Source organism: Astatotilapia calliptera, chromosome 19, assembly GCF_964374335.1.
Source record: "Astatotilapia calliptera chromosome 19, fAstCal68.1, whole genome shotgun sequence".
NCBI lineage: Eukaryota > Metazoa > Chordata > Actinopteri > Cichliformes > Cichlidae > Astatotilapia > Astatotilapia calliptera.
In genome coordinates, this window is record NC_137440.1 from 23,890,513 (window position 1) to 23,910,897 (window position 20,385).

The 20,385-nt window shown below is 41.1% G+C and overlaps 3 protein-coding genes across 4 annotated transcripts; all 3 read right to left on the minus strand.

Annotated features, from left to right (window-relative positions):
* Positions 1–514: 514 nt before the first annotated feature.
* LOC113011673 (transcription factor Sp3-like) lies at positions 515–6,985 on the minus strand. Of its 2 annotated transcripts, none has more exons than XM_026151292.2 (9): positions 6,803–6,985; positions 6,416–6,513; positions 5,566–5,796; positions 4,865–5,467; positions 3,332–3,544; positions 3,045–3,249; positions 2,748–2,937; positions 2,392–2,588; positions 515–950 (listed from the first exon to the last, which is right to left on the minus strand). In XM_026151292.2, exons 2-9 carry the CDS (start codon positions 6,482–6,484, stop codon positions 697–699), a joined length of 1,962 nt encoding a protein of 653 aa, XP_026007077.2. In that variant the 5' UTR covers positions 6,485–6,513; positions 6,803–6,985; the 3' UTR covers positions 515–696. The 2 variants fall into 2 exon arrangements, with proteins under 2 accessions (XP_026007077.2, XP_026007076.2); XM_026151291.2 differs by having other exon boundaries at positions 6,843–6,981.
* Positions 6,986–9,054: 2,069 nt separating this feature from the next.
* LOC113012189 (obg-like ATPase 1) lies at positions 9,055–14,313 on the minus strand. The gene is made up of 11 exons (XM_026152238.2): positions 14,174–14,313; positions 13,778–13,875; positions 13,548–13,691; positions 13,347–13,474; positions 12,342–12,517; positions 12,158–12,238; positions 11,967–12,064; positions 11,717–11,857; positions 11,022–11,118; positions 10,271–10,393; positions 9,055–10,112 (listed from the first exon to the last, which is right to left on the minus strand). The coding sequence occupies exons 2-11, from the start codon at positions 13,873–13,875 to the stop codon at positions 10,011–10,013; spliced, it is 1,188 nt and encodes a 395-aa protein (XP_026008023.1). The 5' UTR covers positions 14,174–14,313; the 3' UTR covers positions 9,055–10,010.
* A 1,094-nt stretch (positions 14,314–15,407) lies between these two features.
* LOC113012191 (transformer-2 protein homolog alpha-like) lies at positions 15,408–19,188 on the minus strand. The gene is made up of 8 exons (XM_026152239.2): positions 18,999–19,188; positions 17,614–17,759; positions 17,361–17,520; positions 16,958–17,146; positions 16,521–16,636; positions 16,277–16,441; positions 16,081–16,145; positions 15,408–15,988 (listed from the first exon to the last, which is right to left on the minus strand). The coding sequence occupies exons 1-8, from the start codon at positions 19,029–19,031 to the stop codon at positions 15,978–15,980; spliced, it is 885 nt and encodes a 294-aa protein (XP_026008024.2). The 5' UTR covers positions 19,032–19,188; the 3' UTR covers positions 15,408–15,977.
* Positions 19,189–20,385: the final 1,197 nt, after the last annotated feature.

Genomic DNA, 20,385 nt, shown 5'->3' on the forward strand with positions numbered 1-20,385 from the left:
GAAAAAAGCGAATCAGCACATTTCCAAAAAACATTTAAAAACTACTTTTAAAAAAACAAAACAAAAAGAACAAATCAAGGCAGCGGTGTGGACGCCGCGCCGCTTCAAACAGGGCGCTCAGATTTGTCACGACTCTCCCCGAGAGTTTCCACGGCTTCCTTTTCCCTCGGTCCGATTTCACAAACACATTTACCCCCGTTACAGTTACATCATCTGCAAAGCTTTTTCTTTAAAAACAAACAAAAAACCAACATGCACCTCCAGCATTTTATACAAGAGTATAATACAAAATAAGGCATTTCATCGTGTTGAGTATTCATGTCGTGTTTTGAGTGTTAATGTGTGTTTTCGTGTGTTTTCGTGTGTGTGTGTGTGTGTGTGTGTGTGTGTGTGTGTGTGTGTGTGTGTGTGTGTGTGAGTGAGAGAGAGCGTGTGTACATAGCAAACACATTTTAATGTTATTTCTTTTTGCCCGCCTATAAAAAGACTGCAAAAAACAAACATAAAGTCAAGATAACTCTTACTTAAAATATATATATTTGTCATATACATTTAGGTATATATTCATATGTAAAAAAAACAAAACAAGGAAAAAAAAAAGGGGGGGGAAGAGGGGAAGAGAAAAGCCCAAGAGGTCCCTTTTGATAGGCCAGTTCTCAAAAAGCCACCTCACCACATCAACCCCCACCCACCCCCTCATTCCATGACCTCGCTGGGCGCCACTGTGACCAGCTGCAAGGGGATCTCCTGATTGGCTACAAGGTCGTGCGCGTTGGTGGCCTGGAGGATGAGCGTTGTTCCGTCCGTGTTGATGATGCCGTCGGAGGTGGGCGGAGACGTGGAGGGGGGCACCCCGCCTTTTTTATTCTGGTGAGTCTTTATGTGCTTGGCCAGGTGGTCGCTCCGCATGAACCTCTTGGAGCACTCTGAGCACACAAACTTCTTCTCCCCTGCAGGGTCCAACAAGCACACATCAGTGGCGACGCACATTTTTGTCTGCAACTAACTGAACTGGAGCATTTGGAGACTTTGTCGCTTGTTTCTAGCATCAGATCCTTCACTTAGCAGCGGGGACGGCTCCCTCGAGCCTACTCAGGACCCCATTTTAAGCATTTCCTTTCCAAAACCCTCTTCTTAGTGTAACTGTTAAATAGTTTTCAGCATCACATTAATTTAGAGTCATAACATTTCAGGGCCTTTACCTCACAATATAAAGCATGTTGACATGAATCTTGATTTTGAGCAAATAAAAGAAAGAAAAACATCCCTACAGCATGATGATGACGCTGCACACTGGACAATAGGGATGCCGTTAATGAGTTGCCTTTCCTCACTAAGATGCTACAGAGCAACTTTATTGCAACGCGACTTGATTTGCAGCCCTTGTCGAGGTCATGTGACCTTTCCTCTCTTCCATACATCTTAAAAAATATGTGATGTTGAAACCATAGATCTCTAATCTGATTCTACACTGAACTTCCATCTCCTCAAAGGAAGTGTGGATCTCACTCATCGTGACCACTGGATTCTTGGAGTCACGTGAGCAAGAGCCTTCATCACCATCTACTCAGATTCACGACATCACCTGGTTGATCAGGTGACCATATGACCCAAGACTCAATGCAAAATCTGGGATCAGATCCTAAACTTTGGTTTCCTCCCTCACCGACTTAGAGGGTTTTCAAAATAAAAGCCAAAAAGGAACCCAAAGGCTTTACCAAGATAGCAAGACTGAGCAGCTACACCTCTACATTAATACTGCTGGAAGACTGTTGATGGATTTAATGATTTATTAATGACAGACGGTCACATATTGCATCATTGTGATAGAAATGTGATCGCAGTAATGGGGTCAGATTTCTAAAGAAATCAGAGCCTGACTCTAGTTGTCGTTTAACCCAAAGTATTAATTAAGGACAAGCACACATCACAAGTTTGTCATCACAGCCCCCGACTACATCTCAGGCTTTATCACAGCAACGGCAGCCTCGTTAAAATGATTTAATAAAAATGCTTCGTGCTGAGTTGATATTATCTGCTACTTAACTGCTCAGATGAACAATGATGTAATTTCAAGTGTTTATTAGCTGATTCAATTCATTTCAACTACAAATAAAATAAAACTGATATCGCTGATGATCTGCTGTGAAGTGTCGGTTTCTCACTTTTTTTCCCCTTCGTGTTTCACACGTCTTTGCTGAACATTGCGTGATCGCAAACCAAAGCTCTGGACAGCAGCAGCAGCAGACATGAAAACATTTTGTAACTGTAACATTGTAACGGCAACGCGATCCCCACATGAGCTCCGACCATAAAACTGTTACTTTGTTGTTATTCTTTTCTTTTTTTTCCCAATTTCAAAACAAAAAGCGTGTCGACAGGTGATCTCACCTGTGTGCGTCCTCCTGTGTCTCTGCAGCTCGTCGCTCCTGGTGAATCTCTTCCCACAGAACATCCAGTTGCAGACGAAGGGTCTCTCGCCGCTGTGCCAGCGCAGGTGAGCTCGGAGGTGGGATGTCTTCCCGTAAACCTTGCCGCAGCCGGCGATGTGGCAGATGTGCTGCTTCTTCTTCCCCATACCTGAACCCCTGTGGAAACGAGGGAGAGTGAAGATAAGAGGGAAGTGCTTCCATTTTCCAAACTTTGCATTTACTAGTGTTTCCTTTTTTGTTCTGCTGGTCAAAGGTGAGCTCAGCACCTACACCTCCTGTTATCCATGGCGTGTGTGTGTGTTCTCAGAGGCCCACCTTCCTCCAGACTCTTTGCAGTTGGGGCAGGTGCAGGCGACTCTGCGGAGCCTTTTGCCCTCCCCGCTCGGCGTCTCCATGTCCTCGTCTCCCATCTGAACACGCAGGTTGTTCAAGTCGCTGGGGTTCAACGTGGAATCCCCGCTCAGCTGCCACTCCTCAGAGTCTGGCTCTTCCTTTATCTGGATACCTGAGCAGAGGAAAACAGAATGAAAGAGGGAGATTTAAGAAACTGTAAGGGATTAACTAAATGAATGAAATGAGGAGTGATATATGCACAAGCATACAGCCACGTACCTGCTGGACTGTTTGCATCCTCTCCCTGCGAGTACTGGACCCCAGTTTGTGTTATAGAGTTAACTGTGACTGTTTGGAGGTTGGGCAGGCTGACCTGGCCTGTCTGGCCCAGGGGAAGGGTCTGGACTGGGGCTAAAGTCAACTGTTGGGCCTGGCCCTGACCCTGGGGCAGCTGAAGTCCTTGGAGTGACTGGACACCCTGAACCTAAGAGAGAAAACAGATGTTTTTGGGAATCTTATGGCAAAGCAAGCTCACCTGAAAGAGCAAAACAGCCCCTTGAACTTACCTGGAAGGTCTGCCACTGGATCTGTCCAGTAGCAGTGACAGTTTGGGCCTGGATGAGAAAGGTCCCAGGGTTGACCAGCTGCACGCTCTGTAGAGTCTGACCTGCTCCTGCAGTCAGGTCCTGACCCTGAGCCACCTGGGCTACCTGGGCCTGACTGTCCCCAGACAGCTGCAAGATGGGCTGTGAGATAGTGGTGGCATTGGAGGATGACACCTGCAGGAATAAATTACACTTTTAAACAAGGGCCAAAAAAGTAGAATTCATATGTTTCCCCTTTTTTTTTTTTTTTTTGAATGCAGTACTTTCTGCAGCGGAGAAACTGCACATTACCGCTTTATGTAAAGGCCCAAATAACACAAGTGCATGAAAAAAATTTACTAAACCTATTATCAGCAGTGCACTTTTAGGCCCTTTTGCTTTGTATCATGTGCAGATGCCTTCTTGTCAATCACATCTACTAGAAATTATCCCCCCAAAATTGTAAAAAGACAGATGTGAGATGCACTGCAGCGCTCTGATCTAAAGAAGAACTGATGAAAGTACACAAAGCTACATTTTTATGGCCTGACAAACCAAAGAACTGCATTTTTCGAGTGAAAAGAAAGTGGACATCAGCAACAGACTGAGAGGAACCATCAGCAGGAAGAACAGGAAAAGTGTGATCAGTATGTGTCAGTGTGCAGTAATTTAAAAAACAATTTCCAAATATGAGTTGAGGCCACAATATTTTTGTGAATGCATTTGTGTTGCAGTTGGATGTTGATTATTCAGACAGCTGTGAGTAACAGTTTCATAAGTCCTTTAGTTGACTGCTAGCATGACACGCTGTGCTGAAATAATAGAGACATTGTGCAATCAAATGACTTTAGCCAGCTACATCATTTTAACATGATTTCAGCCCTCAGTCGAGCCCAGGTTCTTGGTGCGTTTCCATAGGAACCACCAGGTGGTCTTGGCCAAAATATGTTCTGCGATACACATCAGTCACAATAAAAACTTCAACAAACATAAAGAGGAGTTTGTAAACTTTAAATGCACACCTTAAAGCAGTGCCTCACAGACATTATTGGCCTTGGGATGATTAGAAGAATCTGCTTAACCCCTCATTACTTGGGCTGGGTGTCATTTTTCACATTCTGTTGCCAGTAACGACAAAGTTATTAAATTGTGTTTACTTTACAGGTTATTATTATTACTATTATTATAGATTTTCTTTAGTATCTTTTTCATTAACAAATGTTTTCTAAGTGTTGTGGGGTTGTTGTGCAAAACCTTCCCATTAAACTGGCAACAGTATGACTAAAGCTGGGAATCTGTCAACTCTTGCAACAAATAAGTCTTCAGGAATGACGATATTCCAGGACCTATTGTCCCCACTTATGGCTTTAGTGCAGACCAAAAACTTTTCCTTTTGAGATTGCTTCATTTTATTAAATTGCTCACTTATAATTTAAATTGTAATCAAATGTCTCCAGAGACCATTGGGCATGACACACATTCACATGACATGCTGCTAAAGCCACACACGCTGACCTGGATTTGCTGCAGGTGGTTGTGGGAGTTGTAGTTCTCCGAGGACGACAGATCAGACACGCCTGCGGACACGGCAGTCGCCTGGGTGAGAACTCCTGTGCCGTCGATGGTCTCAGGAAGCTGGGCGGAGTTGGAAGAGGAAGTGGTTGTTGGCACGTAGAGCTCTTGGTTGGCGCTCGGGTCACTCACAGTGACCAGCGACTGTTTGGCTCCGGTGTCCTGGTTCTGGGTATCGAGAGCCTGGCTGCTCATTATCAACTGGCCTTCAGGTGTGACTCCTGTTGCGATGGGGACCGTCTGAGCCCCGGTCAGCCCCAGCGACTCCAGATCCACACTGTTTATAGGGACGAATGTTATGTTGCCAGGAAGCCCTACAGGCATGGTGCCCGTGTACGCCGAACCTCCAGCTAGCGAAACGCCTTGGATCGACTGAACCTGCCCCGCCTGTGTCAAGAGATCTGTGGTTGCCGTCGTGGCACAGCTGATTCCAATGCTGCCCTGGCTGCCATCTTGGAGTAGCTGAATCTGCCCCGTACCGTCATCCAAACCCTGCGTGGGGAATCCTGCAATTGTCCCATCTGCATTTTGGATTTGAGGGATGACCTGAAAGACAGAGCGGGGGGGGCAGCTTTGAGCATGCTGATCACCTATGCTGGAGTGCTCTGATCTATATGTTTTTCTTTGTTCATCTTTTTTTTTACCTGATACTGAATGCCCGACACTCCATTTGCTGCAGCCTCACTCCCGGTTGCTGTAACATATATGGGCTGGCTGGGAATACTCCCAATAGGAAGCACGTACTGCCCGTTGGACGTGATAATCCCCGAGTTTGGAATGTGAACGACTCCCTGGTCTTCCTTCCCAGCCGATACGGGAGTCAACACCTCCCATCGATCTGAGCTCGTCAGCTGAATGGCTGACATATCTGTCGTCTGGGAGCACAATCAAAAGTCACATTAACAGGGACAGATCACACTTCCAACAGGGAGACAGTGACTCCTCTCAGCTTCAGATTAGATCACAGTCTGGCTATTGTCTACCAATCAGGTTTGGATTCAGAAACTGTGCAGATGCACGAAAGGAACAAGTGGAGCACGGGCAGGAGTAGATCATGCAGCATTTAAAGTCACAAGAAAGATGTGAGCACTACCAGCACACATACACATATACAGAGTGAAGATAGCAGGCTCAGATACAGCCGAGAGCAGGGTGTGGGGGATGGGTGGCCATTACAACACAACTCCAAGCTACTGTTTTGATTATGGACGCTATCCGTGCTACATTAACCCACCCCTGCATCCTTCGAGCCCAAGGTACACCGGCTATCTTCCAGCGAGCCGACCCAAGTGACTGACTTCAGTGTCCTACCCACTATGGGCGGGTTTTACAGGGGTAAAGTGGGTGGCCGTTATTGAGGGGAACACAGGAAGTGTACGGCTTTCTCCCCATGCCATCAAAATGTTAAAACCTGTGAACTTCATGCTCCCAAAACAAAACACAACCGAGAAATCGAAAGCGAGCGAGAAAGACGAGCTAGAAAATGTCGGATACCTGTGTTTCCGCGGCGCCGCCGGGTTGCAGAAACTCGCTTTGACTGCTGTCCACGTCCGCGGACGCCATTTCTCCTTGTTTCAGAGGCTGCTCTGGCGCTAGCAGGGAGAGAGGGGGAAACTCAGCAAAACTCTGTAATCTTCAACTCCTGCCTGCCAGAAAAGCCCGCAAAGCATCCCCACTCTCCGGTCCCAAAAGGAGCCGACTGCGAAATTCTACTTTGCAGCGGAGGTTCTGAAGAAATTTGGGGGGCCGAGCTCGACTGTTTACTTTGTCAACTCCGTGGCTAGCCAGCTAGCTCAGTCAGCTAACCATATCGAGCTCGTTAGCAGCAGAGCTAAAGATAAAAAGACGTAGCTCGCTCGGCTCCAGCTCTCACAAACTCACCGATTAGCTGCACGCTTCGATGTGCTGAACGTTTACGTACCAGTCATAGCGTGAGTGGTAGTAACCCAGGGGATTATCGGATCAACTAAACTCCGAACATGATTATTTTATCAAAGGCGGGCCAGTGTTGATCGGCGAATTCGGGTCGATTTTTTTTCTATTTTGATTGACGGTGCGGGAAACACAAAAAGGTGGGACTAACAAGCTTGACCGTCGAATTTGCATCACATTACAGGACGTTCCGCCCTTCTTCTCTACGTCGATTGGCTGAGCGGAGGTTGTGGTGGAACGTCATTGGTTAAAATCGGGCGCCAGTCATTTTTTTGTAGGACGAGTGTTTCCTGTTTGTTGAAGGAGACAAGAGAAGGAATGCAGTTGTTGAAATTTAAACAGGGCTTAGTTTGAATACGGAGACGCTCCAGTACAAAAAAAAATAGTTATTTATTTATTTTGTATTGCTTTATCTCTTTTGATTTGCTTTCGCTTTAAAGCCGTAGACGTTTGCGATACGAGGGGATTTTTAAAAAAAAGTTCAAACTACTTATGTTCACTGCAAACGTCATTTAACCTCCATAATTACAACCAGGCAGCTTCACGTGTTATCACAGCTTCACACCGAGAGCTAGCTCGTTGTAATAGTTAATTCCACATCCCAAATGCCACATAATTAAAGAAAGCAGTGCTATCAAACATCGGGAGCTCTTTAATTCACTTAATTCGGGATTAAAACGTCCAAATGTTTCAACCACTGCAGATCTGTTTGTCTTTTGAGTTTATAAACCCATAAAAATATGTTAAAATAAACGTTTAAAAATTAAATTCGTTCTATAATAATAATACATTTTATTTATGAGCGCCTTTCAAGTCACCCAAGGACACTTTACAATAGGATAAAACACTTAGTAAAACAATGGCAGAATAAGAACAATAAAATAAAAGCACAAGATAAAATGAACAAACAGTGGATTCACAGTGAATATGCAGATTTGAACAGATGAGTTTTGAGTTGGGATTTAAACTGGGGGAGAGAACCAATATTTCTTATTTCTGGGGGCAGAGTTCCACAACCTGGGAGCAGAGCAGCTGAAAGCTCTGCTTCCCATGGTGGTGAGGCGGAAGGAAGGTACAGTAAGCTGGATAGAAGAAGAACGAAGTGAACGGGCAGAACAAGTGGTGGTTAACAGGTCAGAAAGGTAAGAAGGAGCGAGGTTATGAATGGCCTTGAAGGTGAGCAGATTATTTGTTCTGGCTAAATTTCATGTGTGGGTCCACGATGAAAGCTTATCCATATATGAAAATAGGTTAAAAACATTTTTATAACCACCAACTTTGAATTAAGCTGCCACATGACTGTATCACTTAGTGCATGAAGCCCAGTGAAGTAATAAGACCGACCTCCAGAATGTGTGAAAAGTACAGCAAAGCAGTCTTTCGTGTCCGTGTAAAAGTATACAACTGCTCTGGTAGCGTCCTTAGACACTTTGTTACTAGCAGGACAAAAAAAGAAGTGTCAAAGAACAGAGAGATAAGCCACCATTGTTCAATGAAGCTTCATCAGAAATGGTCTCAGTGGAAGGTTGACTATGAAGAAACCACTGTGTAGGAGGAGAAATGGTGAGAAAAGGTTGAGGTATACCAAATTACACAAAGACTGAAAATAAAATCAGTGGCAACAGGCCTTATGGAGCGATGAATTCGTATTTGACATTTTTGGTAATATGTTTTTGTTTTTCAATATGTACAAAGGTAAGGAGAGAGGTACAGCAGTGTCTACAGCCATGTGTAAAACAGATGGAGTCACAGTTTGGATCTCCGTTTCAGCCAATGGTGTTGGAGATCTTGTGAAAATTGCTGGAATTATAAATGCAGAAAATCCCAGGAAGATTTTGATCATCCATGCAATACCAACTAAAAAGTGCCTGAAGTGCCTTCATTTTTTTAGCATGAGAATAATCCCAAACACACTGCCAATGTAGTAAAAGCAAATCTGGATAGAAAAACACAGTGGAACACCAACAGTCATCGATCGACCTCCTCAAGGCCTGGACCTGATTTTGATCTGAAATGGACCCAAACATCCAAAGAGCTTTTTTTCCTTATATATACTGCACTGCCACAAACAACTGTACATGTTTCACAAATAATTTCAATAGATGCTGCAACTTTTTCCTATCAAAATATAAAGAGATGAGAGTAGCTTGGGACGACGATCTGTTTTGCCTGGAATGAAAGAAAATAAACATACAAAACCGTAACAGGTTTATCTCCTTTTATTGACACATGCATATTGATGAGGGTGATACTTATTGTACACTGGTTTCCATAGGTCAGAAAGATTTCTATTTTAGTCCACAGTGTGGCAGCATGTTTATGAAAATGAGCATAGTTTGTGGGCAGTGAGAGAGGTGAAACATGATGCAATTTAAAGCTGTACAGTCCAAATGATCCACAATGGTGCATTCTCTCGTTATGCGGGGCAGACTCCTTTATGTCAGGAGTGTAAATCAATAAAAGCAGCTTTCTCTTCAGGAATCTGATGAGGCACTGCCACCGAGGTCTCCGTTCCTCTTTCTAAAATAATATCCCTCATGTTATCAGCACAATACAGTTCAGCCCCACCCTCAATGAAACACCGACCGATGGCTTTCGTTCTCCCAAGAAGAAATGATGATTGATTTTTGGACACAATATATTTTAGCACCTTTTAAATTTAATAGAACTGTGCTGCTCTTTTTAAATTTTAAGGGATGACATCTAAAACTAATTCACCTGCAGCACGTTGTTGCTTTATGCAATTATGAGTATTTTTATGATAGAACAGCCATGCCTGCCCTTACTAATGCACCAAACAACAGGCTCATTAGAATGTGAAAGCTTACAGATTAATCAGCTGTAGCCATGACTGCAATTCATGAAGAGAGAAAAGATGAGCTGCTCGGAGCAATAAAACACTTAAGTCTTAAAAAAAATCCAAAACAGAAACCTGTCTCAAAAGAAGTCTGAGCTTTTCTTTAAATTAAATTATCAAAAAACAGTCTTTTATGTGTTAAAAACACATGAACAACTAAACCATTGTTACCAAAAACTGATTCGAACAGCTGAAGCCATCAGAATCAAAAAAGAAGTATGAAAACCAGCAGACAGTGTGCTCTGTGGGACTAAACTGTATTCTGAGTTTTGATTCCCCCAACCCAGTGACTCTGTGGTCTTATTTCTTTTTGGGTGCATTGGGTGTGTTGAATTTGAAAAAGATAATGTCCCCGTCCTCCACAATGTAGTTCCTGCCCTGTTGCCTGTACTTCCCAGCAGCCTGAGAGAGAAAGAAACAAGGGAAAAAAATTAGAGTTGATATATTCCAGAATAATAACAGTTATTGATGGAAATTCAGCACATGCAGCAACTCAGGAATAATTGGGCTGGGGAAAAACAAACAAACAAAAACACCCAAAACAAAACAAAAGCTCACACCTTGGCTGCAGTTTCACTGCCCTCTTCTTTGAAGTCTGTGAACTTCATCACCTCGGCCATGATGAAGCCTTTCTCAAAGTCAGTATGGATCTTTCCAGCAGCCTGAGGAGCTTTTGTACCTTTCTGTGGGACCAAAGCACAACAGGACATGTTATAAATAAAATATGTATTTATTAAATGCATCACATTTAAGAAATTCTGCAAAAGTAACAATCTGCGCTCCTGATATCATCACAAAATGATGACAACTGTCAAAAATTTACTTCAGGGCTCTGTTTTGAACAAAGAAACAATAAAATTTCTATCAGTATTCAATTATAGAACTGTTGAAGACACCAAATGGCAAAAGCCAAAGTAATATAATATCACATATATTTAAAAATCTATGTCAGATGTTTCCATCACTCAGTTTTACAAGTCAGATCTTCACTGACTACTTAAATATAATAACGGAAAACAAAAGTGAAGCTGGTTGTCAGAAAAAAAATAACAAAAATGACGCAAAATGTTGGAATTTTAATACAAGCCAACATTCTAATCACAAATTAGGAAAAAAATAAAAAAATAAAAAAACATTGGAAAATTAAGCTTTCCAAAATATTCTTTGAATAAATTATTTATTTATTTTTTAAACTCAGTGAAGATCTCTGAAATTCAAAACTATCAGAGTGGTTTATCTTCAATCACAAGAGTTAATTATGTATTTTTAAAAAGGTTACACACACACACACACACACGTCAAAACACTCACCCTGATGGTCCACGCTCGCACCTCATCTGGTCCTGCTGTGAAGAAGTATTCCAGCTGCAGCGCTGCATAGCCGGTCTTTATTATTTTGGTCAAAACACTAGAAACACACAAACAAAACAAAACAAAAAATGGTTTGCAAATTCAATTTTTGCACAGGGTATGGACGTTTCAAAGCACATTAGTAAATAAGGACCAGTGCAAACTTTAATTAATTACTCAGTACTCAGTATTAAGTTGCCTGCAGCCATTTAATATCATTACAGCAGAAAGGTGCAACTAACAAAGAGTGATTAAAGGGTTAGTGAGCCATGAACTTAAAATCAAAGTTTTTAGTGTTGTTCAGTTTAAAGTCACCTCAAAGTGCCATGTCTTCCCCAATTATTCCTCTGATTGCAATACAGAGTTTGCCTAAATAAAACTGTTTTATGCATGCAACGTGTTGAGCCGTTCCTTACTACTACCCATGAATAAACCCTGCTGTGAAAGTTACAGCAGCACAAATTGTGCATTGCATTCTCACTGACATGTGCATGTATTCAGGGAGCAATGCATTTAAAGGCATCTACACATTTCTTCTGCCCTGCTGGAATTGCACCTACAATACCAGAGACTGCTTGCTTCACAGTACACCCATAAAGAAAGTACCCTTCAAGTTTAGCATGATATTAACAACTTAAAGACTAATGACCAAATACCTCTGTGTCTTCTGTTCCTCGCAGTATTTATTCCTCTCCTCCTCCTCCATGTCCTGCAATTTAAACTCCAAAGCTCCACTTAAAGGAATGACCATAGCGCCAGGATCATGAGCATCTACCCACTCCTTGATTTTTGCCAACCTGATGAACAACAGGCCGCAGGATGAGTCATTTCAAATGGCAAAGAAATGAGAGGACGGTAAGATTAATATATGCGACATGTAGACACACAGGGTGAAAGCAAACATACCACTTGTTCTTTTTCCTGATGTAATCTTTCTCTGAAAGATTAACCAGGTAGATCATGGGCTTGGAAGTCAGAAACAGGTACTTGTTCAGAACTTCAATCTGTGAAGAGTTAGAGATGAAGTTCTTTATGAAAAAGCCGTTTCAAATAGGGTCTCAGGGAGAAAAACTGTTTACACTGGAACACATCAGTACCTCTTTGTCATTCCAGTCATGGTAAAATCTGATGTGCTTCTTCTCTTCTACCACCCAGTTTTTTATTTTCAGCATGATATCCTGAAGCAAAAAGAAGCATGTGAAGCAGCATATACAGACCGATTTAATTCAGAATCAACAAAAGACAAAAAGTAAATGCTTCTACAAAAAAACCTTCACTTACATATTCAGGTTTTAGTTTTTTGTCACTTCCTCTGACAGCAGTCTTCTCCAGTTTGTCGATAATTGGACCGATCATTTCTTCGTCTTTTAGCCGCAACTCCTCGTGGATTATCTCGATGTCCCTCACCGGGTCAACGTTGCCCTCCACGTGGATGATATCCTCATCATCAAACGCACCTTAACACAAACAAGCGTCAGCAGACTGTCGGTGCAACGACATAGCTTGAAGAAAAAAAAATGCAAATACTTTCACTGGAGAAGTACAGCAACAGCAAGACTTAATAGATTGTTAATCAATTTAAAACATATTTTAAATTTTCAATTCTGCTAATTTATTTCTAAGCAAACTGATGTCCCCTTTCACTTTTTTGAAAAGTGAAACTAACAAATAAGTCAAGAGCCAATTATTTTTGCCTTTTTATTTCATTTGCCTTCATTATTTATTGACTAATTGGTGAGAGGGAAACAAACAAAATTAATTGTTCTTTAGTCTCTCAAGATCTGCCTAACATTACCTTCGAATGACCACAAATTTCATTATACCAATTTATGAAACAGAATCATTGAGATATGGACACAAATGCAAAATCAGACAATGCTGGATAACACCTCTGGTCTTGGATATTAAAAAACAAAAAAACAAACAAACAAATGCAAACTGCTCAGATTTAATACACAGATTTCACTTCTAATATATAATATAACCCTGATAAAGGTTCCTTCTTCTTTTTTTAATTTTAACTTAAATGTTCCCATCATAACCATTCATCCATCTTTATTCTCAACTGCTTATCCAGTTAAGGGTTCAGAATCAGAACACACCTTTAAACTGTAGATGGAAACAGTTTGGAACTAGGCTTCAATTCCCAGTCCTAGTCAAAGCCAAAAGTACACTGAGAAAAGTTCTTAAGATGGACCTATTACCCCATAAGACCTTTATTTCCAGCATGCCCTGACACCTGTGCTCTCTCTCAGCTGTTACTACACCGCACCAACTGTAACTCACGAGTCATATGGAAGATCCCATCACAAGCACTGATGTTAGAGAGGAAGGCGTTTCCGAGTCCCTGTCCAGAATGAGCTCCCTTCACCAGACCAGCAATGTCCACAACATTCAGGAAAGCGGGAACCTTACTGAAGTGACAAGGAAGATCATCAGATGATGCAGATGTCCTTACATCTTCTAACCAGCTGTTGCAATACACACCTGGCAGGTTTGTGGTACTGGCAGAGGAAATCAAATCGCTCATCAGGAACGGGTACCCTGCTCTCATTTGGGTCAATTGTGCAGAAGGGGAAGTTTTCCGCAGCAGCTTGGCTTTTAGTCAGCACATTGAAAAATGTGGATTTCCTGCAACAGCATTAAGAGAGAATGGTGACGCCTAACACTTTTTCCCACTCATTCAGCTAGGAAAAAATGCTATAAAATTTACATACCCAACATTAGGTAATCCCACTATTCCTATTTTTAGGGATGTTCCAAATCGTCCAATCAATGGAGGTTGCTTCGGAGCTTCTGTCTTCTTTGGAGGCATCTACGAGATTTAAAACTAGATTTTCAGATTAAGACACTCGTGTTGGGATACTAAAAAAAGCAGAGTTTTTTTTAACCAACTCCTCGGCTCTGCTGCATGTCAGCTGGCTCCACTAAAAACGTGTAGGGTCATATGCTCATTCAAACACAGCATGCTAACGCCAGCTAGTAGCTAACTGGAACCACTCCTAGCTAGCAGATGGGAAAATTTAAACCAGAATACATAGTCCTGTTTGTACCGTCCGAACTTTACAAAGACACCAACATTTATTTGGCTAAGAAAACGTCTCTTTTGCTACCTTAAAACCTGCAGGCTACGTGCTGTCCACTCCTGATGCGTGTTCACACCGGCCGCTCTACTGGAAAGACAAGCTGGGGAGCAAAGCGGAAGTGTTTTGACGTAAGGGCTCTCTGATTGGTCGGGCGAAGAGCTGGAAATGCCACGACATAACTCAACTTGGACATATATTTTTTATTTTGCCCCAAATTATTTAATTTAAATGCACTTTTCTGCCTTTCTTTTGTTATACGATACGTGAGTCGTCTCGTGAGTATTTAAAATTACTCCGCGGTCTGTTTCACCGTGACGTGTGCGTAATGCGTTCAAGAACACGAAGTCAGTATGGCCAGAACCCATAAGAAAAGACTTTACTTCTGAACTAGCTTCGATAGAACTGGATATCTGAGGTAATTTCTTATTAAAATACGCTGGACAACAACAGAAAGGGGTCTACTTTTTCAAAATACAATGTCCTCAAATTAAGTGAATATAGGGAGCAGGTAGAAGAGAAGCCTGGAGAGGTTGAAGTATGCACTGGAGAGAAGAGGAATGAAAGACAGCAGAAGCAAGAAATGCTGGAGAGATGTCTCTCAGATATCCTAAGAATGCTTTGGTGTCCCAGTGGCTGGACAGAGAGAGGTCTGAGCTTCTCTGCTTAGCCTGTTCCCCACATGGATCAACTATCCATAGCAACAGAAAGTGCACAAGAAGTGAAGAAGAGGGCAGGCAAGGTGGAGGGAAGATGAGCGACAGGGGTGTTTTGTGACAAAAGGACAGCAGAAAGATTTTCATGGACAAGATTATGAGTACATTAGATGAGTAGATCAGGTTGAGTGGATTGTAGAGGAATATAATGGACAAAGGACATGGAGCTGACAGGCAGGAGGAAAACAAAACCACCACAGCGAAGATTCACAAATGTTGTGGAGGATTTACAGTGTTGCTGTAACAAAGATTCTAGATAGGATGAGATTGAGGCTGATGATCCACTGTGCTGACCCCTAAAGGGAGCAGCAGTGCTTATGACTGCGTGTAGCTGTTGCTGTAATTTATTAAAATAAAACCCAAACGCTTGTTTTTATATTGTTTGTAGTAAGCAAGCAATACTTTTCTTACTGGTGGAAGACATTAGTTTAATCAAATAATGTTCAATAATTAATGCTTTAACCAGTAACTCTGACAATTTTGATAATAACACAATTTAGGTGTGAAAAAAATGGAAGCACATCTTAAATACAAAGAGCACAGCATGGTCAAAGTATTTTTTTTTTTTTAATTTCTTATATACAAACAAAAGTGGACGTTCGATCAAGCAAAAACAAACTGAAAAAGAAACATGGCATTTAAAACTTAATGAGGGGCAAACTAGGCTCACGACAGTTTAACAAATCACCTACCAACAAAGAGCAAAATGAGAAAGTGTAAAACTGGCACAGAAAAATCCAGCTATGATACATAAAAACAAAACAAAAACTACTGAGAACATCCTAGCCTTTTTACAACCACTGACTGTGCTTTCAATTCATTTGATCACACTGAGTCTTCAAAAACAAAACAAAACAAAAAAATTTTTTTTTTCATTTTTCAGAAAAAAATAAACAAACCAAAAACGGATTCTTCGCACAGACTTGGTGCAGCATGATTCCCTGATGACTTTTTTGTGCTCAGGGAGAAATTTAGGGGGTTCTTTTGTATCAATTTTGTTAAACTTTTGATACACAAACAGATGCAGAGTTTTTAAACCACATACATAATATTGTCAGATTTAAAACAAAACACTGTCATCCAAACAGTAACACTTCTGTCGCCTCTTCTCTTGTTGCTCAGTAGTGACCTGTTTAAAAATACATAAAGTTTAGAGATTGAGTCAAATTGAAGGTTTTCTAAATAAACTAGTCTAATGGCAGAAACATGGTTTAAACATACGTGGTGAGTAGGATCGTGATCGAGAGCGATATCCTCTACTATAGTAAGGAGATGGAGATCTGCGCCTGTAGGATGAGGGGAGGAAAAAAAATTTAGTTACAGTTACTGACTAATTTGAGTCTTTATCAATCATGCATCATTATCAAATCTTCGTGATCAACACTGGGATACAAACGGTGCTGGAAAAAGCACCAACCTGTATGAACGGTACTCGCGGTCATCGTAACGATCGTAGTCACGATCGTAGCCTCTATCATAGCCTCTGTCGTAGCCCCTGTCGTAGTCCCTTGAGACACGACGTGATGAGCCGCCGCCGCCACCGCCGCCGCCTCCTCCACCACCACCACCACCACCACCACCACTTAAAACAAATGATAGTGTGTCAATTTTGCTCAAGTAACCATATAACATCTCAAGCTCCCCAGTGGACAAGCACTCACTATGTGGGGCGTCCCATGTAGATTCCTGGAGTGGGAGTATGGGCTCGTTTGGTAATAGAGAAATCCACTCGGATCCTGCGTCCATCCAGCTCCATTCCATTAGCTCGCTCCTTGGCCTAAAATAAACACACACGCACAGTCAGAAGCAGACTAACTGAAATTGTTTGCATTGCAAATTGTTTCACTCTTCTGTAGACACTAAACAGCAGACTGGACGGACAAGACGAGCTGCATAATTAAACAAGTTTCACTTTCACATTTGTCTTTTATGCTATTTTACTTACTATTGTTCACCTTGTACAAAACCATGGATGTGCTCTTTGAAGTTTAGTTTGAACTAAAATAGCTTTTTAACAGCAAAGAGGTTAACTATATTAGGACAAATAAGCCAACTATTTTAAGTTTTTAAATACATATCCCTATGTTATTCTACTGACCTCCTTGGAGTCCTCGCAGTTCTCAAAGTAGACAAAGGCAAAGCCTCTGGATCGACGTGACTGCTGGTCATACACAATGTTGACGTCTGCCAACGGGCCATACTTAGAGAAAACCTCCCTTAGGTCCCTCTCAGTGGTATAGAGGCTCAAACCAAACACACCCAGACAGTTGTTGGGGTCTGGGTTGGCCTGTGAGCAGAAACGTTGATGTGTGGGGACAAAAAAAATAATTTAAGATGAGAAATTCATGATTGTGACATGTCAACATATCTCACAATGTCACACAAACACACACACCTTAAACTATACATCACACAGTCAACATTAAACTGTTTAATCTAAAAATTGATGACTCGCGTCTCCATAAACACCTTGAGTACAAGTTAACAAAGTAGCACCATACCCTGTTGCCAATGTGTCGGCGTCGATTCGACATGGGGGAGCGGCTGTGGCTCCTGCGCCGGCGGTACTCAGAGCTACGAGATCGGCTCCTGGAGCGGCGCCGGCGGGAACGAGAGCGGGAACGGGAGTGGTGTCTGCGTGAACTTCGATGGGATCGAGACCTGCAGACAAAAAAATAAATAAATCACAGGTGAGGAAACCAAAATCTCACACGATTATCTTGTTATGTACCTTAAATCAGAAACCTGACTTACCTGGATTTAGATCTTGACCGAGATCTAGATCGGGACTGAGATTTGGATCTGGAATGATGGGAACCACCTCTGGAGCGCGCTGGTGAGCGGCTAGTGGATTTAGGTGAGCCTCCAGGGGATGCGCTCCGCGAGCCGGCCCGAGAGTCCTGAACAAACCAGACTGCAGATGTCAGAAACACTCTAAAGCCAAATGTACCAAAACAACAACACTACAGGGCCTGGAGGTGACACCGCTCACCACCTTCAATGCCCTTTTCAGAAGAAGTTAACCACATTTTCGCATTTAACAGGTTTGAGACTAAATATTGAGGAATTAGGTGAAATACTAAAGATATTTCAAGCAGATATTAAGAAATGTAGCTTAAATATTGACTGCACAAAAAGTTAATTAAAAATAAAGAATGGAGGAATTGACCAGTGATGTGGCTGATACAGAGAGGGAAAATCATGCATGCTATAGAGAAAAATAATAGGATGAAATAGAGTAATAACATAGCAGGCTGTTAGGAAATTACTCATACCCTGGAAAACTTCTCATCTTAACTTCATAACTTCTTTAACTTCATTACTTCATAACAACCCTTCATTTCTTCTTTCTTCCGTTTGAATATATGACTTCTTTTTTTCCTCCTCTTCCCCCTTTTACCATCTGCCATTACAACACTAGACGCGGGGACAGCTCTTGATCGCTTCTTTTTTCAGCATCTCTCCCATACATTAGCATGCATCAACACCATCAGCTTCAAACAACAATAACTTCACATCTGAAACGTCTTCCGCCTTTTTCTTTCTTCCAACCTCAACCTTAACAAAGAACAAACAAGGGTGATAAGGCATGTTGGTGTCTGTTAAAACCAGAAATTTAAAAAAATGAAAAGAAAAGGGAAAAAAACATCAAGAAAAACTAGGAAACATTATTATTAGGAATGAAAAGGTGCACTTTTTACGTTTAACTGGCCTTCATTGGGACTAAACTACAACTTACTCACAGCTGAACGTTGAGGTAGCTAACTATTAACTGTACACATATGTTTGCTGCTGGCTAGTTATATTTTCAATAAGCAACGTTAGATAACAAGTAAATGAGAAAGTGAAAGCACCCGCGGCCAGGTGGCGGCCTCCTCTACCGACCGCTGCGCTTAGCAGGCCGCACGCTTTAGCTTAGCAAGCAAGCGCTAGCCCTCTTATTTTCACATAAACGCCCCAATAAACTTTAAGAATCTAAGTCTATAATTCACACAACGTGCTTAATATCCTTGTATAAACTCGACTTTTACTAATTTCGAGGCCTGTTTAAAAAGAAAATATAGCCGTTAAACAGATCTGCAAATGTAGCTAACAGCTTATTTCGTCCTAACGCTGATTGTCATGAATCGTGAACTCACCTGCTCCCTGAACTCTTTCTCGTTGTCGCTCATTATAAAATAACACGTTTAGCAAATGCGTTAAAAGATATTTAACGCTAAAATTGCTCTGAAGACTAATCTTACTGCTGCCTCTACCGAAAACGCGTACTGCTTTGACCTGAACAGAAACGGTCTGCGCCTAAGGAGGACGCTTTCCTCTTCCGGTTTGAGTTTCAAGTTAAAAGCGCCTAAGTCAAATATGCATAAATAAAGTTTAAAGAAATCATGTATATTTTGAGCGTATTCTTATAATTTTGATTAGATCCCTTAATCAATGGAATGTAGAACTGTATTTGGAAAAACAACTTCTTACAAAAGGGGGCAATAAAATCTAGCTAAATCTAAAAGAGCTAGCAAAATCTAATCGAAAAGAGGTTCCGATATAACGGAGTGACTATATTATATCCAATATATTTATTATGTGTCGGAGTAGATTTTCTTTTTAAATTTGACTTGTTGACTTGTGTTTCTAAATTACCCTTTAAACTTTCCAGGTTTAATCCGATGATAAGCACAGTTTCAGTCCTCAGTTATCCTGTTTGTACTAACAGATGTATAAAATCCCTTTATTATTGCAACTTGGTGGAGAGAGGTATTTGGATTCAAAGGGGAATTTTCTTGAATATGATGTTTTTACTGAGAAGTATTTTTTTGAAATGCAGTAATAAAAATAATTTTCAGTGTGTTTGATGATACCACAGAAGCTGTTGTTTTATATAAATGATATAGATTGTATGGAAATTAGATTTTCCACACATACAAATTGATAAGGGGCACATTTACATCCAAGCTCTCTCCTTCACCTTAAAAAGGAAAAATCTCTTTAAAGATCAACCTGAGCTCACTCTACCTATTATCACCTAAAGAGAAAACACTTCAGTCTTAATAAAATAATAATAATAATAACACTTGTTATTAAACTTTAAAACATGTTTTGGGATTGTAATCAAACTCGGACTTTTTGGTTAACAAATCAAAATCGGTTTCCTGAGAAATAATTTTTATTTATATTAAATTTGGTGTTATAATGATGGAAAGGAAAAGAATTATTGTACAGCAGCTTTATTATTATGAACAAACAATTTATCAAACCACTGTTCTTAATATTCATGAATGAGATGATTAATTTTCATAAGACTTTAAAAAAATTTAAAAACCTAACATGCCTTGGACATTGCAAAAACACTATTTTGCGATTAGATCTCTGTATTTCTTTTTAATACTAACCTCCATTTTCCAGGCTTATATATTTGCAATACTTTTCCTAATATCCCTCAACACCTTTTCTTGTGGCTGATCCAGTCCACAGACACAGATTATTTGCCTTTATCTCACTTAATCTAATGATAAATCAATCAATACATAA

What these genes read in the sequence shown, in the direction of transcription:
- LOC113012189 (XM_026152238.2), bottom strand. Translation starts at nt 13,875, where the DNA reads ATGCCTCCAAAGAAGACAGAAGCTCCGAAGCAACCTCCATTGATTGGA. An exon ending in CAGTACCACAAACCTGCCAG is followed by an intron (nt 13,475 to 13,547) that starts GTGTGTATTGCA and finishes TTGTCACTTCAG; the next exon opens with TAAGGTTCCCGCTTTCCTGA. An exon ending in ATGACTGGAATGACAAAGAG is followed by an intron (nt 12,065 to 12,157) that starts GTACTGATGTGT and finishes AACTCTTCACAG; the next exon opens with ATTGAAGTTCTGAACAAGTA.
- LOC113012191 (XM_026152239.2), bottom strand. Translation starts at nt 19,031, where the DNA reads ATGAGCGACAACGAGAAAGAGTTCAGGGAGCAG. An exon ending in CGGTCAAGATCTAAATCCAG is followed by an intron (nt 17,521 to 17,613) that starts GTAAGTCAGGTT and finishes TTTTGTCTGCAG; the next exon opens with GTCTCGATCCCATCGAAGTT. An exon ending in TACATGGGACGCCCCACATA is followed by an intron (nt 16,442 to 16,520) that starts GTGAGTGCTTGT and finishes ATTTGTTTTAAG; the next exon opens with TGGTGGTGGTGGTGGTGGTG.
- LOC113011673 (XM_026151291.2), bottom strand. An exon ending in TGTCGGGCATTCAGTATCAG is followed by an intron (nt 5,468 to 5,565) that starts GTAAAAAAAAAG and finishes TCTGTCTTTCAG; the next exon opens with GTCATCCCTCAAATCCAAAA. An exon ending in TGCAAAGAGTCTGGAGGAAG is followed by an intron (nt 2,589 to 2,747) that starts GTGGGCCTCTGA and finishes TCGTTTCCACAG; the next exon opens with GGGTTCAGGTATGGGGAAGA.